Below are 17,785 nucleotides of genomic sequence, written 5' to 3' on the forward strand. Positions count from 1 at the left end.
CAAAGTGATTTACTTCTTGCAGAAAGAAGGATGCCTGCGTCTGTGTGGAATGGCTCTTTTGAAAACAATAATTGGCAGAGAACCAAAAAAAACAACACTTAGCAAGTATATAAAACTAATAGGTTTCCTTACACGTTCAGAAAACCTTTATGGAACTTAAGATTCCTTACTCTAATCTACGTGAATTGGTGTACCACAATTTGTCATGAGAAGATTCCTATGGTTCATATCGACATCAACAGGGGCATCTGAGATGAGTGATCGATGAAAATTTGGTAAGTGAGCAACTAGAAGTCAATCCTGTGTGGGAACTCTCAACTTTTGGAAGCGAATGAGCGTGCGAATCTATCTCCAAGAACACTTGAATAGATGACCAAAAGTTTACGTTTAAACACAAAAAGGTGAATGCAGGGATTTTTACTTACAAACTTTTTATATTTTATATACTGTGCTCATTGGAAATCTTTTAATTATAATAGTTAAAGATTTTAGAGTTAATTTACCTTCTCGCTTGACTAATTTTTTGACAAAACTTTAACTAAACTTTAGGTATATAACATATTATTGACTAATAAATCTAAATACTCATTATCTGCAAATCGTACTCGTGCTTATAATCATGAAACTTAGTAAATACTCGCATATTTCATGTTTATTTTAGACATGTAAGAAACTCTATTAAAGAGGTCAATCCCTGTACTTTCTTCAGGGAGCTGCACCTTAGAAGCACCTTAATATTTATAAAGACTACAGAACTATGTATCACAGAAATGTGCAAAAATCCACGATACCTTATAATGGTTTCTTATAAATTGCTCTTATCTCTGATTTTTGTTTAAAAAATTTCTCCTCTGTTAACGAACACAGTTGGTCTTACGTATTAAATATTAAAAACAACGTTCAACGACTCAAAATTGGTTTTTGGGATGGGGATGTATTCCTATGATCGTCACTCCATGTCTGGGGTTGCATAGGTAAGCATGTCATTTACAACAATTATTGCATCTCCCAAAGTATAGCTACTGTGCACGAAAAATATTATTTTATCTTTAGTGGTTAAACTTATAGTATTATAGTTTCTAATCTAACAATTCTGTCCTTAAAATGACTCGAACATACACACAAGTTATTCAATTTACAGCGGTGCTATTGGTTGTTGATATTCCCATATGCTAACTCAAAGAGGATTTACTTGAAGTTTAACAGATTTGCATTTATAACTACAGGAATGTTTCTATTTAGCAAGGGACTTTACAAACTGTTTCTCTTTTTGTCAATTATCGTGCAACTTTTAAACATCTATTTAAGATTGTTTTGGGTTTTTGTAAAATGTTACGTTAGTTTCTGTAATCCATTTCGTATCTCTGCAGTTTAACTCAGAGACTTTTTATTGCCTTCACCAAGAAAAATAATTTACGCCATAAAATCCAATTTTTTTACTTTTTGAGGAATATTCGTAATAACTAAAAACTCTGTGTACTGTACTTAACATGTAAATTTAGTAAGGAATTCGTTCAACTGCTAACGAAAAATTATAAATTGCTCTTCTTATTTTAAATTATTATACAATAACTCAAAGTAATAATTTAAGGATAAACTCAAAGTTTAGAAGAATTTCTAGTACCTGGCACAGTATAAGATTAATACCTGAAACTAGTACAAGATATCATGGGAGCATTTGAACAGATCCTTTCAATTCCCCGGCGACTTTATAGAACAACAACGATATTTCTTCACAACATTGTCACATGAAGTTGTTCTGTTGTTCTCAAGACACATTACACTCAGGTATAGGTTCCCGTCTCCCTCTTTCCGCCCGTGCCCCACTAAATCTCTCTGGACAGGCTATAGTTCAAGCCGAACTTGGCACTAACGTCGCGTCAGCCTTTGACAACACTAACACTTATACGTCATTGATTTTCTTCCTCTAACTTTACTCCAAACTTGTAGAAGTTAAGTTTTTGTTAACCTGCATCAACAGTTTAATGGTAGGTATTCGGTAGGTTAAATTATTCAAATCATCTGTTTTCGAAGATGTCCCTAGCAACCTTTACATGAAGCCTTGTATTTACAATGTATAAGTTCAAGATAGGCTCGAAAACACCTCGTGTCTCGTAACAGGCTTCACTAAAGTTGTATGCACAATTTCTAGTCTACGGTTCACTTCATTACGTTTCTATGTCACATGCTTAAATTTCACACGATTGTACTCATTTCTCTCCAAATCTATTTGCTCTTCCCATAACTCCAGTGGAATGACATTCCCATAACTCCAGTGGAATGACATTCCCATAACTCCAGTGGAATGGCATTCCCATAACTCCAGTGGAATGGCATTCCCATAACTCCAGTGGAATGGCATTCCCATAACTCCAGTGGAATGACATTCCCATAACTCCAGTGGAATGACATTCGCTTACTCTCATCAGAATCCCATGGAGTGCACATGCTCCACCATGGAGCTCAATTTTAGCTTAATACAAATTTTCAAGTCTATAGGTCAGTTCGTTCTGAAGATGTCTTGCTTACAAAAAGATAAATAGAAAGACATAAATACAATTTCAAAAGCACCTCAGTAATAGGCTTTTCTAGCGCTCAGCCAAATCAGTCTGTAATATTATAATTGTAGTATAGTGAAGAAATGTAAAACGCAGAGTAGTTTCAGAATTTAAAGTGAATATTCCAAGGTAATCTGGATTATATTTGTTGACTGAGCGCTAAAGAAGCCTATCACTCAGGAGGATTGGCAACATTTCAATTGTGTCTGACTGTCAACACGATATCTCTAGAACAAACTGGCCTAAGACTAGAAATGTTACACGAAGCTCAATTTCTCTATATACAACATCGACTTTGCGGATTGCGCATGTCACTCCTCGGAATTCGCTAACAGGCCTATCACTCAGGAGGTTTGGCAACATTTCAATTCTGTCTGACTGTCAACACGATATCTCTAGAACAAACTGGCCTAAGACTAGAAATGTTACATGAAGCTCAATTTCTCTATATACAACATCCACTTCGCGGATTGCGCATGTCACTCCTCGGAATTCGGTGAGCATTAGCAAAGTCTATAACTCAGAGTGAAATCTTGGAATGAATTGAAAGGACTTGAAAGTTTTCAGTCACCTTCAGTGTTGTACTCCTAACTTTTTTTATCATTTAGAATGATAATGACATTGTCAAGGAAACAGGATTATCTGGACATTATGATCCTAAATATTCCGGAGGGGTTTCGAAATATAAGTAGGCCTATATGATTTTATACCTCTCTGGAGAGAATTTAAGAATGCGCATGAAAAATTTCAATTCAATCAGTCAATTCGTTTTTACGTGATTGAGTAACACACAGATAGACGCAATTATATTTGTATAATATAGAATAGTTTTTGTTTATTTAAGAGTGTAATAACTCTTGCATGATTCCCAATTTATAGAAGAAAACATAATGCATGACGTTATTCTAGAGGCTAATATTAGAGTAATGTTACAGTAATACATGTCTTGGGTTACAAGTGATGTCTAAGAGTCTGCATTATCTCTTATAGGGATAATAAAGTATTCGGATAATAGCTTAATATGCATTTTTACTGCTAGTCATACATTTTTTTCTAATTCAACCGTGATATAAAGTAAAGTAAAGATGATTTATTTTACCAGGTGAAGTTAGGGCTAAGAAGCCCCCTCTAACACTTAACCTGGGGACCAACGGCTTAAATGTGACTTCCGAACGGTCACCACCAATGGCCGGAATATATCATTTGTACTGTGGAGTATTAAATGGAATATGAGTCATGATGGAAAGTTGTGGTATTAACGTAAATAAACCCATTTGGTGGAAAATAATGTCCATTTTATAATTTCAGAACTTTTTATAGACGTGAGTATGATACAAGCACAGCGCTGTAGGACTTTATATTTGATCACTTGCTATGGAGTTGGCGTGATAAAACAAGCAGTTCAAAATTACTTCTAGAGATATATATATATGTGTGCATAAAATGTATTTTACGACGAAGTTTTACTCTACGATAAATTTGTTATCTATTTAAAACATCAATCTATATGCAAATCCAACAAAATCGATAACTTTAATGATTATATTCATTTTAACTAATCATAATTTTGTTACTATTGCACGGATAGATTTTTTATGTATAGAATATAAATATTTAATCACACCCAAAAAAAATATATTACTTTTTCATATTAATTAGTCAACTTAATAATAATAATAATAGTGATTTGTTGTGTTGTACTAAATATATCGTTATTAAGTTGTGTTGAACTGTAGCAATTGTTCAACATCTCATACAAACATATTCAAGTTATAAGTTCAAGTTATTGAATCATACTTTGAATGTCATGACAATTTTGTCAGCTTCTTTAATTATTCGGCCCCTCGTGCATCTTTTAATATTATGGGACCAGTACCATGGCTAGCTATGTTCTTAATTATGGCGGTTCAGATTGTGTTGAAACATTACAATATTACTGTCTTATATACTTATACTTTGGCCACTCTGTGGAGATTTTTATTTAGTCAAAAGATTTTAAACTGAAACTGGCTGAACCAGTCGTGAATATCCGCTATGATAGTGAGTGGTGGGAGGAGGTGGAGTTATCTCAGGATTGATCGAACCTGAACCAATCAACACGAACAATGTAATGTTTTAGCACAAGCTGCCAATCTTTCAATGGCATAACGTTGTCCCCTTACCTTCTTATTCCTTATTATTTTAAGTTTCTTTTATTATACTTACAAAGTAATAGGCAAAATAATTATAGAAATACTTTTACCTCTTCCACTAATAGTTGTGCTTTCTTGTTTTAATACTATGCATTACTCTTTTAAACCCACCGATATATAGTAAAATTATATTAGTGACATAACATTTTTAATTATTATTTTCAGATGCATATTCTAAAGTTTACTACTTTGTATTGCAATAGACTCAGTTCATGTGATATATGAAGCCAAAACTCAATGTCCTGTCACTACAGCCGACTCTTAATAATGACGCTTGTAACAATTCCAGGAATACAACAATTCACACGCCATCACTAAATTAAACCAAGTTATACCTATACACAATATAACCTCCGTGGTTTGATCATTATAAAGATGACTTTATTAACTCATTTCCTACTGGGAATTCACAAAAAAAAACGTTAGTTGTCTCGCGGAATGTGTGAAACGGCTAAATGAGTTAAACCTGAGGAAGCGGGAAGAGCAGGCCAGTTAGTCAGTAGTGATACAGCTGTTTAGAGGAAGCGGACACACAGGGACTGCCTACAAAGGAGAGTAATGAGAAATCACGGCTATTGTTGGCAGCTGGGCTGAAAATGTGGTCCTAATGAACACCCCCCCCCCCCCCCCGACACCCGGTCCGCCCATAGCAAACTCCTTAGAGCTACACGACTTGTAATTACTTCTATGGCGAATATTTTTGTTGGAGCTCTGTTTTAAAGAACTGACTACATAACTAAAATAATCATAGTTTACTTTTCAAAACTATTGTTTAGATTTCGGTTAAGGGTAATAGTAATAACTTTATTATCACAGAAACTCCACCATTTTACCAATTAATTTGACTAAATTGAATTATTAATTCCTCTTTGACAATTTAACCCTTGTTAACCACTATTCAGTTTTAAACCCTTATCATTATTATAAGTTCTTCAGATATAATGTTTTATCAGGTTTGGAAAATACTTTACTAATTTTAAGAAATATAAATAACACTAGAAATTTTCAGTTCAACATTTCGTGTAGTAGTCGCTATTATTTTATTTGTAATAACTTTTTTAACTATTTATGTAAATTTTAGGCTATATTGAGGTTAATGCGTTATAAACAATTCATAAAAATCCGTTGTGTATTCACGTAGTAAAATTGTTTGGTGTTACTGTTATTAATTTGTGTATACTCCCCTATTCCATGTCACTCTTTAATGTGACCATGTGTGAAGCATATGTTCTATATATTATTTTATGTTAAGAATAAACTATTCTGACAAACTATAACTGAAAAAAACACAGTTTATTAGCTGATAGAATGAAATATGTACCTGCATACTTCAATCAAAAACTATGAACTTTCGTATTTAATTCTTTTTTAAATATCAGAAAATTTATGAGAATTACTGCACGTGTTAACAAAGTGAGAGGAATTCCTTATAATGGTAGCAATTTTTTCTGTGGCTGCTCTTACTCCCTCTCCACGACGCAACACGACACCACAGGAAACAATATAGATTTCTCGTCAGTGTTACACCTTCCCTAGCGAGAATGTATGTATTTGTGCTCTTGACTCCTATGCTCCTATTATAACATTGCTTCGGTTCATTCTCTCCATTCTGGTACTCATGCTGTTGGTGAGTCAAATATCACTTAATCCTTTGAGTGGAAGTCCATTGTCGCACTTTTTACACCTGAAGAAGTAAGTAGATTCAATACTCGAAACGTAGTGTTATACATTTATATAACGAATAACTATTTGAAATGTCCGAAATTCTACTATCCTTTCAAATAAATGTCGTTACGTTTTAGTCATGTTGAAGAGGACGGATAGGAGATGGAGTGTTGAAAGTCACTAATTATAAAATCTTCACATAAATCATGTTGCTTCACTGGAACTCTTAATAGTAAGTTCAACCAAGATTTTCTTAAAAAAATCATCAATTCTCATAAATTCTATATATTTGGGACGAACAGACTACTGAAGAAAATTTATATATTAAGTTGATTAACATGAAGTATGCAATGAGTAATTGTGAAATTAAAACCTCTAGACTAAACAGTACAGATAACAGGAAACAGCTAAATGTATTGGTAAACGTCGAATTCAGAATATTTGTCATCACAAAATAAATTGTAAGTTATGGTAAATGTCATTCTTAAATCACAAAGTCCAGGAAATCTTTGATTGTGCAGATAGAGTTTACTATGAGCCAACAATGTTGTCTTTATTTGACAACAAATGTATTGGTGAACGTCGAATTCAGAATATTTTTCATCACAAAATAAATTGTAAGTTATGGTAAATGTCATTCTTAAATCACAAAGTCCAGGAAATCTTTGATTGTGTAGATAGAGTTTACTATGAGCCAACAATGTTGTCTTTATTTGACAACAAATGTGTTGGTGAACGTCGAATTCAGAATATTTGTCATCACAAAATAAATTGTAAGTTATGGTAAATGTCATTCTTAAATCACAAAGTCCAGGAAATCTTTGATTGTGTAGATAGAGTTTACTATGAGCCAACAATGTTGTCTTTATTTGACAACAAATGTATTGGTGAACGTCGAATTCAGAATATTTGTCATCACAAAATAAATTGTAAGTTATAATAAATGTCATTCTTAAATCACAAAGTCCAGGAAATCTTTGATTGTGTAGATAGATTTTACTATGAGCCAACAATGTTGTCTTTATTTGAGATTACTCTCATTCATTTGTTTGTTATTTTATTTAATTGGGAAGGCGTTAAACAGTCTGGCTCCAGCATGAAATGGTTCTGTGGCATTTAATGCAGTAGTGAGCTTGTACATTGAAATGTATGAATTGCAGTAGGTAACCTTAGGTATATCTCACCAACGCGGTATTAAAAAAATCATGAAATTCAACCAGAACTGTACCTAACAGGTCAGCAAGGTTAGTTACTGGGGAGGGGAGGAGTGTCAATATGGAAAGTTAATTGATGCGCATCTGTCTCCCGCCACCACGTTCCCGCCAAATATTTGTGCAAGGTCACTACAGCTGATCGTACATCTGCAGCTGCGGCTCTCCAGTGCTGAATATTACAGCACCCACTGCATCACACCCGACATGCATATATGATCGCTTTGTCTTTGTACTTCGGTGTTGTGTTGTATCGAAGAAACTAAATAAAAATGTATTAACTAAACGAAATGTTAACGCTTTTCATGCCCGGCACCTGTCAATTTCAATTTCATTAATCTAGTAATTAATTTTCATACGTGGACCTGCTTTTGTTTGTTAGACAAGTTATTTGTATTAGTTGTTATCCTTTCTTTTCAAAGTTGTTAGTATTTTAGGTTATACTTTTAAAGACATTTTATTTTTTATTCTGTCATTAATATAGCTTTTATGTAACGATATGTAAATATAAGAAAGAACTCTTCTCAGCACTCTGACCTGTAGTCTTGCTGAGAATTTCCATAGTAATAATAAGCTTTGTTTTTCTTGTTTATTCTAAAGTATGTGGAATAAAGTGATTTAATTTGATTTGAAATATATATACAGTATATATAAAACTTATTTTTTAATCTCTCATAGATAACACAGCAGTAATGTATATTCTTGATCATTTAAGAGCTCTGCAATTTGGACTATGGTACATTTATGTGTGAACCATACTATAGGTAGTTAGTATTCTGGTTCAATTGAATGAAGTAGGTCATTATTTTAACAGATAAAGTATTAATATTCCTTATTTTATAAATATGTGATTCTACTACATCTCAAAAAAGACAATTTTCTACAGATCATAAATATCGGAGTTGTGGATTTGTACGTCCGCCTTATTGGAACAAACGGTATACCCAACCTGCCAATAAACTTAACGCATATGTTTGTATTAGTAACTTTTAAAGAAAGTTTTCACTTATTCAGCTTTTCTTTCGCCAGTTCATAGTGATCTATACGCTCTTTTGGTATTTTAAAGTAATCGATATCTCTAAAACCATTCAAGATACAAAACTTTGGATACAAAAGGTTTAAAATACTTTATACGCAATTCAAAACACTGTTGGCTTTTTCTCTATGACGATTAATAATGGATTTGGGTATTCAATAACCTAACAAGAGCCATGTTAATGCCACATGACATACCGCACTGGTCAACGAACCTAGTCGACATATTTATAAACACATTCTTTTACAAATTTACGTTTAGTGAGGCTTTTTGAGGTAAGATCAACTTTTTACGTTTGTCAACAAGTTACAGCCTAAAGAAAGACACTTTGTGGTTATAAGAGAGTGGGCATTTTCTACGTTATAAAAACTCAGGTTTTTACAAGACAATATATGTAAGGTTTAGTAATGAAAAAGCGTATATGAAGTTGAAAAACTCACTTGAATAAATTCGTCTGTCTCGTAATTCCTTTGACTATTTTTTTGTAACTGTTGTGTACCTCTCAGCGTTTAAATTTTAGGATCGTTTTTAAATCCTGTTGAAGAATAAAATTATTTTATATTATTACTTGGTGTTCCAGAATCGCTACAAGGGCCTCACGAGAAGCGGCTACTCCACAACCTCCTCGACCACTACAACGTCCTAGAACGTCCTGTCGCCAACGAGTCAGACCCTCTTCAACTCAGTTTTGGACTTACCCTCATGCAGATTATAGACGTGGTACGTTCCTTGCAATACTTTCCTTAACTTTCTAGTGTACATTAAGGTTGCCAAACTTACTCTAACTCAAAACTTCGACTTTAAATTTGCCTGTTCAGAACTGAATCGGCCAGAGCCTTAAACACTGTAATTAAGAAGCCTTGATTTTGTTACAGCAATTAAAATATTAAATATTTCAAGTACATTATTTTTGGTCGCAGATACTTTCGAGTGTATTGTCTCAAAATATACTTTAAGTACGTTTTCTAAACTGACTGTTGGCATTTTAGAGTTGTAAGTGTATATTTCTGATGGTTAAGTATTTTTAAGAATACTTTACTTTTATATAACTAGTCATAGCAAGAAATTTATGAAGTGTGATATTTAATCTGAGAAGTGATGCTAATTAGACCAGCCAGTGCTGTTATGCGTGTAGTCCCTGTTATATATTTAAAATGAAAATATCACTTCAATTATTATTAATCGTATGCTGTAAATATGACATCTCAAAATATCTTTATGGTTAAAAATAAGCCTTAGATTAAGATTTATACTTTGTTGACCTCAAACATCTGGCACCTAACCATCATATGCTTTTGCGTGAAAATTGACGTTTTACCAAAAGTCTGCATATAAAATATGAACTATAATTGCTAATATCCTGCCTCAATCTGACCTTGCGCAATTTGAATGGAAGCCAATTCAAAGTCAATAAAATAGTATCAAAGTAGACTGTTCAACACAGCTATGTATAGGAAATTATCAGTAAAGAAGGGTGTAGATGTATACATACCACCAAAACCATAACCCACACCACTCACTAGTCCACCATCAGTTGAAATGTTCCGTTTCCTGTGTTAGAAAAACCTTTCGTTCTTTTCTTTGTTTAAGAGGCTGAGAAAAAGAATATTTATACGTTCTGCAGGAATATACTACTACAGTTCTCTGAAGTAAATATGGAATAATATGTTTGTACAATATACATTAATAGCTTCCAATTCAAAAGCTACAAACCAGGAAAGTTGACTTTAAACATCATATTAACAGTGAGTTTCTTATAACTTTTGTATAACCTCACAGCACAAAACTATAGGCCCATATAATAATAACAAAATAATTTAATTATTTCCATAAACCATTGTTTGTATTTACCTTAAAACTTTACGATCTAAGCTTTTGATTTAGTAAAAAAATATTATATTTAAATGAAAACTGATATATATATATATATATATATATATCTCACAATTTAAAATGTTTTATTGTTTTATAATACAAAGTAGGGTGATAAGTATATTCTGTAGGATAACGCAGACTTTGACATAATTATGTTTCTTTTTAATATGTTTGTGTGTGTGCATCATATATTTATATATGTTTTGAAGGAGTGTACATTTAAATTTATGAAACTTTTACTTCGCCAGGTTTTTCCGTTTATGAAAAGTTAGCTGCTACTTTTTATATGATAAAGTAACTATTCGTATTTTGTTTAGAAAATAGTTTTTGAAACTGATGTACAAAAATAGTGGTAGTATTAACTAATGTTACGCCTAAATTATTATTCCAGCAATTTAGATATATTTGTGAAAGACACAGAAATATAATTTAAGACAATTAATTAATTATTAAAGACTGTTAAATCTATCTGTGTCAAAAGTGAAACATATATCAAACCATAATTGGGCGGCACGTTTAATTTTGTTTATTACATTATGAATTTCTTCACAATATGTGCCAGATTAAACTGTATTACTATTCTCTCTAACAACATTTTTCGTCCTGGAATTTATTTTTATATTACAGCTTATCTATAAGTTGTTTCAACCTTAATTATTTCAGTCATGTGTATATTTCTGCAGCGTCTAAAACAGAGTTTCGTCATAAAGTTTCATTATTCCGTCGTTTACATAGAAAACTGCCATAAAACAGGGCTACTATCATATAAACAAGTATTAAATAATTTCCATGTATAAAATACACATCCGCCAACTGACAAAACGTACAGTCCTACTAATCCTTTGTTGATCGATGTAATCGAAATAATTCTTTGAAAGTTAAAATTTAACTGTTATCTGATTTCAATGAATTCTTTGTTGTGTTCCTTTTTATATATTTTACTATGAGTACGCTCATTTCCCTGGAACTTGCCTCTCAAATGAAGGTGGTGTTGATCAGTAAATTCATTTTCGGTTGGAAAAATATTTTTTTGTTTAAATTCGTAAGCCTCTAAGGTATCTTTCCTGAAGGAATACAATGTATTAGGTTTTTTTTATAATAGTAAGGGAAATTTCAGACTTTTAAATTAAAATATTTAGTATTATTTCAATCATACGTTAATAAAAACGACTGAGGATGAAAATGTAACATTTTTACGCTGCATGCTTTCGCTAAGCTTCAATGAGTTACATTTTAATTCATTTATAACTTTAGGAAATTACATTTTTTATGAAACTCCCTGAAATCTCTTTTTATTTACATAATCTAAAACGTTTATATCAGACCGAACATGAAATGAACCTGGTAGTTAACACGGTACTGTGAACAATATATGAGGTAATGACGTGTCAGGAGTGATTCTTCAGAATGCTGTAGCATATTTAGGACAGCCGTTTATTACAAAATCAAGTATTAAATTTGTATAAATAAAGTAGTAATCCTTCATTGCAAACCAACATTAAAATTATTAAGTTTAAATTATAACTGAAGTTATGTTAAAAGTTTTAATTTTTGTTAGTTCGTTATCTAAAGACGGGAAATTCTTTTTCTAATAATAGCGCACACACACCAAAATATAAATGATTTTTTACGCGAATAAGTTAACTATATTATACACCGTATCAACTGATTTAACATAGTTCCAGTTCGTTCTGGCACCAAGCCCAGTAAACATATTCATATCACCATTCCAAACATTGCAATAAAATAGGATTTTTTTCTTTAACTTTTAATTTTTCACCTGGAAGATTTCAAAAAAATAACTTGTGACCTGTCATATTCTAATCGAGTTCGAGCGTAATATGCTTGATGTATCAAATACTCCCACAGGAAGGCCCTCATCTACAATAATATGATTAATAATTGAATTGGTGGCTTTAGCTATCTGTGTCGGCTCTTTTATGTACTGAACGGAATTCATTGGTCGAAGAAGAGTAGGGAAAAATGCAATCAGTCTTACATGTGTCCAGAAGATTCATTGTAACTCAAGAACACAGTGAGAATCAAAATCTGACGACTTACTGTATCAATAAACAAATCATAAAATGAACTTAAGCTATCATTTTGGAGACATTTGAAGACTTGAAAGCTACACAAACAGAAGTTTTTTAATCCGTAGTGAAACAAAACTACATAAATACTGAATATAATTTTCAAGCGGCAGCTGAGTACATTGTATCTCATGCTACCTTGTTAGGCATATAAAGAGCAATTACACCGCCACTACTACCAAGCTGAGACGCACGATCTGTTCGCAAGAGACCTTAGTCCGACTCTCTGTAGATGTCCAGAGATACTTCCGGAATCCGCGAGTTCCCTAATTAGTCAACATCACAGTCCTCAATTACGAAATCCATCGAAGTGGGCTAATTTTCAGATATATATATTGAGATACAGATTTGAGATTACAGATTTGAGATAATGCTAAAATTTATAATTCGAAACATGATAAAATGCTTTAAAAATATCCTAGCTAAATTAATTTGATAACTATATTAAATACGGATTTCCATTTTTGGTATTCAGTGTTTTCATCGAAATGACCCCTATGAAAGTACTGAAGATGGCATGCATGCGGAGATAAACGCAGCGGTGTAGGGGGGGGGGAGGGTTGGATCAATGCCTCCATGCGGGACGTTTATTTGAATATCACTTCGCCTCGAGCGCCCTCGGTGCTTCCAAATAAACACTGTCTTAATGGCGGCCGTCATTATTCAGATGCCCCAATTAGATTTAAACACCACTAAGAATTTTAATCGAAGAAGCTTTAGAATTGAAACAAAAGGTGGTCTCTCGTTCTTTTGCAGCATTTATGAAATAATATTTTAGGCTGCATTCTTCGTCCGCATCGGATTATGGTAATTACTTATTTAATTATAGATGGATAAATTAAGGACTATAGATGCGGTTTTAAAGTGTTAGCCTCATCATGATTGTATCACATAATGTTCTTTCCTTAAAAAAGACATATGCTGTCTTCGTTACGTGGATTACTGCTCATAGATGGTACACGTTTTTGACTTTAACACAAATTATTTGCACCATTTTCCCCTGGATATGTGCATAATTAGTTTTATCATTAAGTAATCGTTTGAGTCCACAGGATGTACCATGATTAGCACATCAATGCACAATCGTTGAGTATTGTCGCGTAAAACTCTTCCCCCACTCCCCCCCCCCAGCAGAGTAGTGGATTTTGGAGTTTGAAAATAGTGTTTGTGATTGAATCATAGCCCTTTAAGATAACTTATCTGAATAAAGTAGTCGTAGACAATGTGCTCTTTGACCGTTCCGCGTGATTTATTTGAACATAAATTAAGAAATAGAAGAAATCTTATTATCTGGCCAAAATTAAAATTGCCCTGTAATCTGATCTAGTAATTTCACGTTTAGTAATCAATAATGAATCTATAATTTTCCTATATTGTGTGGGTTATCAGCATAACAAAGCATATTATATTTATAAATTTCCATGTTATTATACTGACGTTACGGAAAATATACAAATTCATATCTGATCTTCAACTCATTATGCTCATACATCATTAAGCGCGTCGTTTTTGTTACTTTACAGATGGCAAGGCACATATTCCAATGTATACCTGATGTTGCTTATGTTGTATACATCATCTGTGTTCTATCTCCAACTCATTGTGCTCATACATCATTAAGCGCGTCGTTTTTGTTAATTTACAGATGGCAAGGCACATATTCCATTGTATACCTGATGTTGCTTATGTTGTATACATCATCTGTGTTCTATCTCCAACTCATTGTGCTCATACATCATTAAGCGCGTCGTTTTTGTTAATTTACAGATGGCAAGGCACATATTCCATTGTATACCTGATGTTGCTTATGTTGTATACATCATCTGTGTTCTATCTCCAACTCATTGTGCTCACACATTGTTATGCGTGTCTGATGATGCTGATGTTGTGTAATGTGTATGCCCTTTGAATTGAGTTCCTAGCTCATTAGCTCAATTCTATGTGTGACAGTGTAACTATACTGTCATCTTGCAAGAATATAAATACAAAGATACTGATGTAATTTTGGGCCTCCGTGTTAGATTGTCTGCTTTTTTTATTTTTCATTCCAATATATTTTTACTATGGATTTCTATGTTAATGTAAATATGTGAATGCAAATATGCCTATTTATGTTTGGTGATGGTTATGTTGTCCACATCATTGGTGATATACCTTAAACTTACTGTATTCATTATTATGTGTGCCTGTGTTACTGTATATAGTTCTTGACAAATATGATCAGTTATACCTGATCATGCTTATGTTGTCCACATTATTCGTGCTCTACCTTCAACTCACTTCACTCATAATTATGCATGCCTGTTTTACTATATAGAGTTCTTTACAAATATGATCAGTTATGCCAGATCATGCTTATGTTGTCTACATCATTTATGTTCTACCTTCAACTCACTGTACTTATTATTATGCGTGGCTGTGCTGTTATACAGAGTTCTTGATAAGTACGCTAATCTATGCCTGATGCTGCTTATGTTGTCTACATCATTTTTGTTCTATCTTCCACTCATTGTGCTCACACATTATTATTTGTGTCTGTTATGCTAATGTTGTGTGATGTGTATGCCCTTTGAATTGTGCTCCTAGCACATTAGCTCACTTCTACGTGTTTCAGTGTTACTACTGTCATCTTGTAATAGCCGAAATCCCTCATTAGTATTGTCTGCTGAAGACTTCCACCTTTGTTCCTCCCTGTGTTTATTTCATTACCCAATTACCCCTTGTGAATTGAGCCACCGCAAACGTAGCGAGAGCTATGACTGGCTTACAAAGGTTGACACATTGTGCTCATTACAGACACAACCCCTCAATAGCATTGTCTGCTGAAGACTCCTACTTTTGTTCCTCCCTGTGTTTATTTCATTACCCAATTACCCCTTGTGAATTTAGCTACCGCAAACGTAGCGAGAGCATTGACTGGCTTACAAAGGTTGACACATTGTGCTCATTACAGACGAAATCCCTCATTAGCATTGTCTGCTGAAGACTTCCACTTTTGTTCCTCCCTGTGTTTGTTTTATTACCCAATTACCCCTTGTGAATTGAGCCACCGCAAATGTAGCGGGAGCTATGACTAGCTTACAAAGGTTGACACATTGTGCTCATTACAGACGAAATCCCTCATTAGCATTGTCTGCTGAAGACTTCCACTTTTGTTCCTCCCTGTGTTTATTTCATTACCCAATTACCCCTTGTGAATTTAGCTACCGCAAACGTAGCGAGAGCATTGACTGGCTTACAAAGGTTGACACATTGTGCTCATTACAGACAAAATCCCTCATTAGCATTGTCTGCTGAAGACTTCCACTTTTGTTCCTTCCTGTGTTTATTTCATTACCCAATTGCCCCTTGTGAATTCATTAACCGCAATTGTAGTGCGAGCTATCACTGGTCTACAAAAGTTGACACGTTGTGCCCATTACAGGCGAAATCCCCCATTACCATCGTCTGCTGATGACTCTCACTTTTTTCTCCCTGTGAATATCTCATAACCCAATTATCCCTTTCGAATTTATTTATCGTGCCCGTAGCTGAAGCTATAATATGTCTACAAAGGTTGTCACATTATGCTCATTACAGACAAAATCCCTTGTAAGCATTATCTGCTGAAAACTTCCCCTTTTGTGCCTTCCTGTGTTTATTTCATTACCTAATTATCCCTTGTAATTAACAACACTCTTGCCGTTAGCTTCTGTAATACCAAATCATTAATAACCGATACCGTCTAAGCAAACAAGCGTTAGTTAGATTTTAACAGTTTACAGTTTTTAGTGAAAGTTATATATTTAGTTCGTCAGTTAGTTTCATATTACTTAATTTTATTTAAGTATAATACGTTTAAAAATTTACTTTGTCTTTATTACATTACGGTTCATTTACTGTATATGATAAGAGAAGATTGGTTGACAGCCCTAACTCCGCAACATTGGCATTTTTCATTTAACTTAATTTTCTAACTGATGTAACAATACCTAATCTAATACACCGAATGTAATAATAATCTAACCGTCACATATGTAATGTAAAGAAGTCAACATGACATAACCTAACTTAACAAACGTAAGTAGTAAAACTTAAAGTAGTCTCCTGACGTAATCTAACCTAACTTAATCAAACCTACTTCAAACTAGACACTAGCCGACTATATTTTCCTTCAGTAGACCGTCCTTTGTCTTCTTGAAGTGGTGACTGCAGGAATTTTCAAGAGCTGATATTAAATTCGTTCTAATAAAATGTGTGAGAAAGTAAATAATAGAGTTACAAATTGAAAATATCCTGCGTTTAAAATTGAGCTATATAATTAAAAGAGTTCAAATGTAAGAGTGTAGCAGGTTTTATTTAGATTCGGTATTACATGAAATCTATCAATTTAATTATAATACTGACATTTCTGGATCATAGTTGTTCTGGAGTCCTGCCGACTTCTACGAGTAAAGTTACAAAAATTATTCCAAATTGAACGCTTGACTGTCAGGACAATTAGTGAGAAAATATAATTGAATTCGTGCTCCTGAATAGGGACAGAGTATTTGCATTTCTTCACTCCTGCGTTGTTCACTGTAGACAAATTCTTCTCGCTCAGTAAAATTTCCAGTTTAAAAATCCAATTGTTGAATAAAACAATTTACGACACATTTCTTGCATCTTGTATGCAATGACATATTGTAAACATTTGGTGAAATAATTATTCAATAAATATTTTTTGTTGTAACTATCCAATATCTATGTATTAATATGTGTGTAAGTCATAATTTTATTCTTATGTATGAGACTAAAATTATGTTAACTAAATATTATACAGTTCTAAATATCCTAATGGTATCGATCTTAAAATCTCGATCGATAAAACATCATTAGTAAGATTAAAAATGATTTGAAATGCTTTTACAGTTTCAAAACATTTAGTCAGGCTCACTTTGGACTTATTTTGCGTACCATTTCTCAATTATGCTTTTTATAATCTCTAAAGTGTTTAATTCCACTATCTTGACAAATTACTAGCTATAAAAGAACATAAGAACACTAATATTGTTCTAATGATCTGAGAATTCAAAAACGCTTTGCATTTCTACTCTGTGTGGCTTCATAGCTTAAGGTCGGCGATCAAACATTATAAATTATGAAATTATCACAGGCATTTAATTTGTTTCCAACATTT

The 17,785-nt window shown here is 33.2% G+C and overlaps 1 protein-coding gene across 1 annotated transcript in view; it reads left to right on the top strand.

Moving 5' to 3' along the window:
- Window positions 1-17,785, top strand: part of LOC124355965 (neuronal acetylcholine receptor subunit alpha-7-like) — a 184,858-nt gene that overhangs the window by 56,868 nt on the left and 110,205 nt on the right. The window contains exon 3 of the mRNA XM_046807113.1: window positions 9,243-9,382. Within this exon, the coding sequence (XP_046663069.1) occupies window positions 9,243-9,382 (140 nt within the window). The remainder of the gene's footprint in view (window positions 1-9,242; window positions 9,383-17,785) is intronic.

The sequence above is a fragment of the Homalodisca vitripennis genome, chromosome 2 (genome assembly GCF_021130785.1).
Source record: "Homalodisca vitripennis isolate AUS2020 chromosome 2, UT_GWSS_2.1, whole genome shotgun sequence".
Lineage (NCBI taxonomy): Eukaryota > Metazoa > Arthropoda > Insecta > Hemiptera > Cicadellidae > Homalodisca > Homalodisca vitripennis.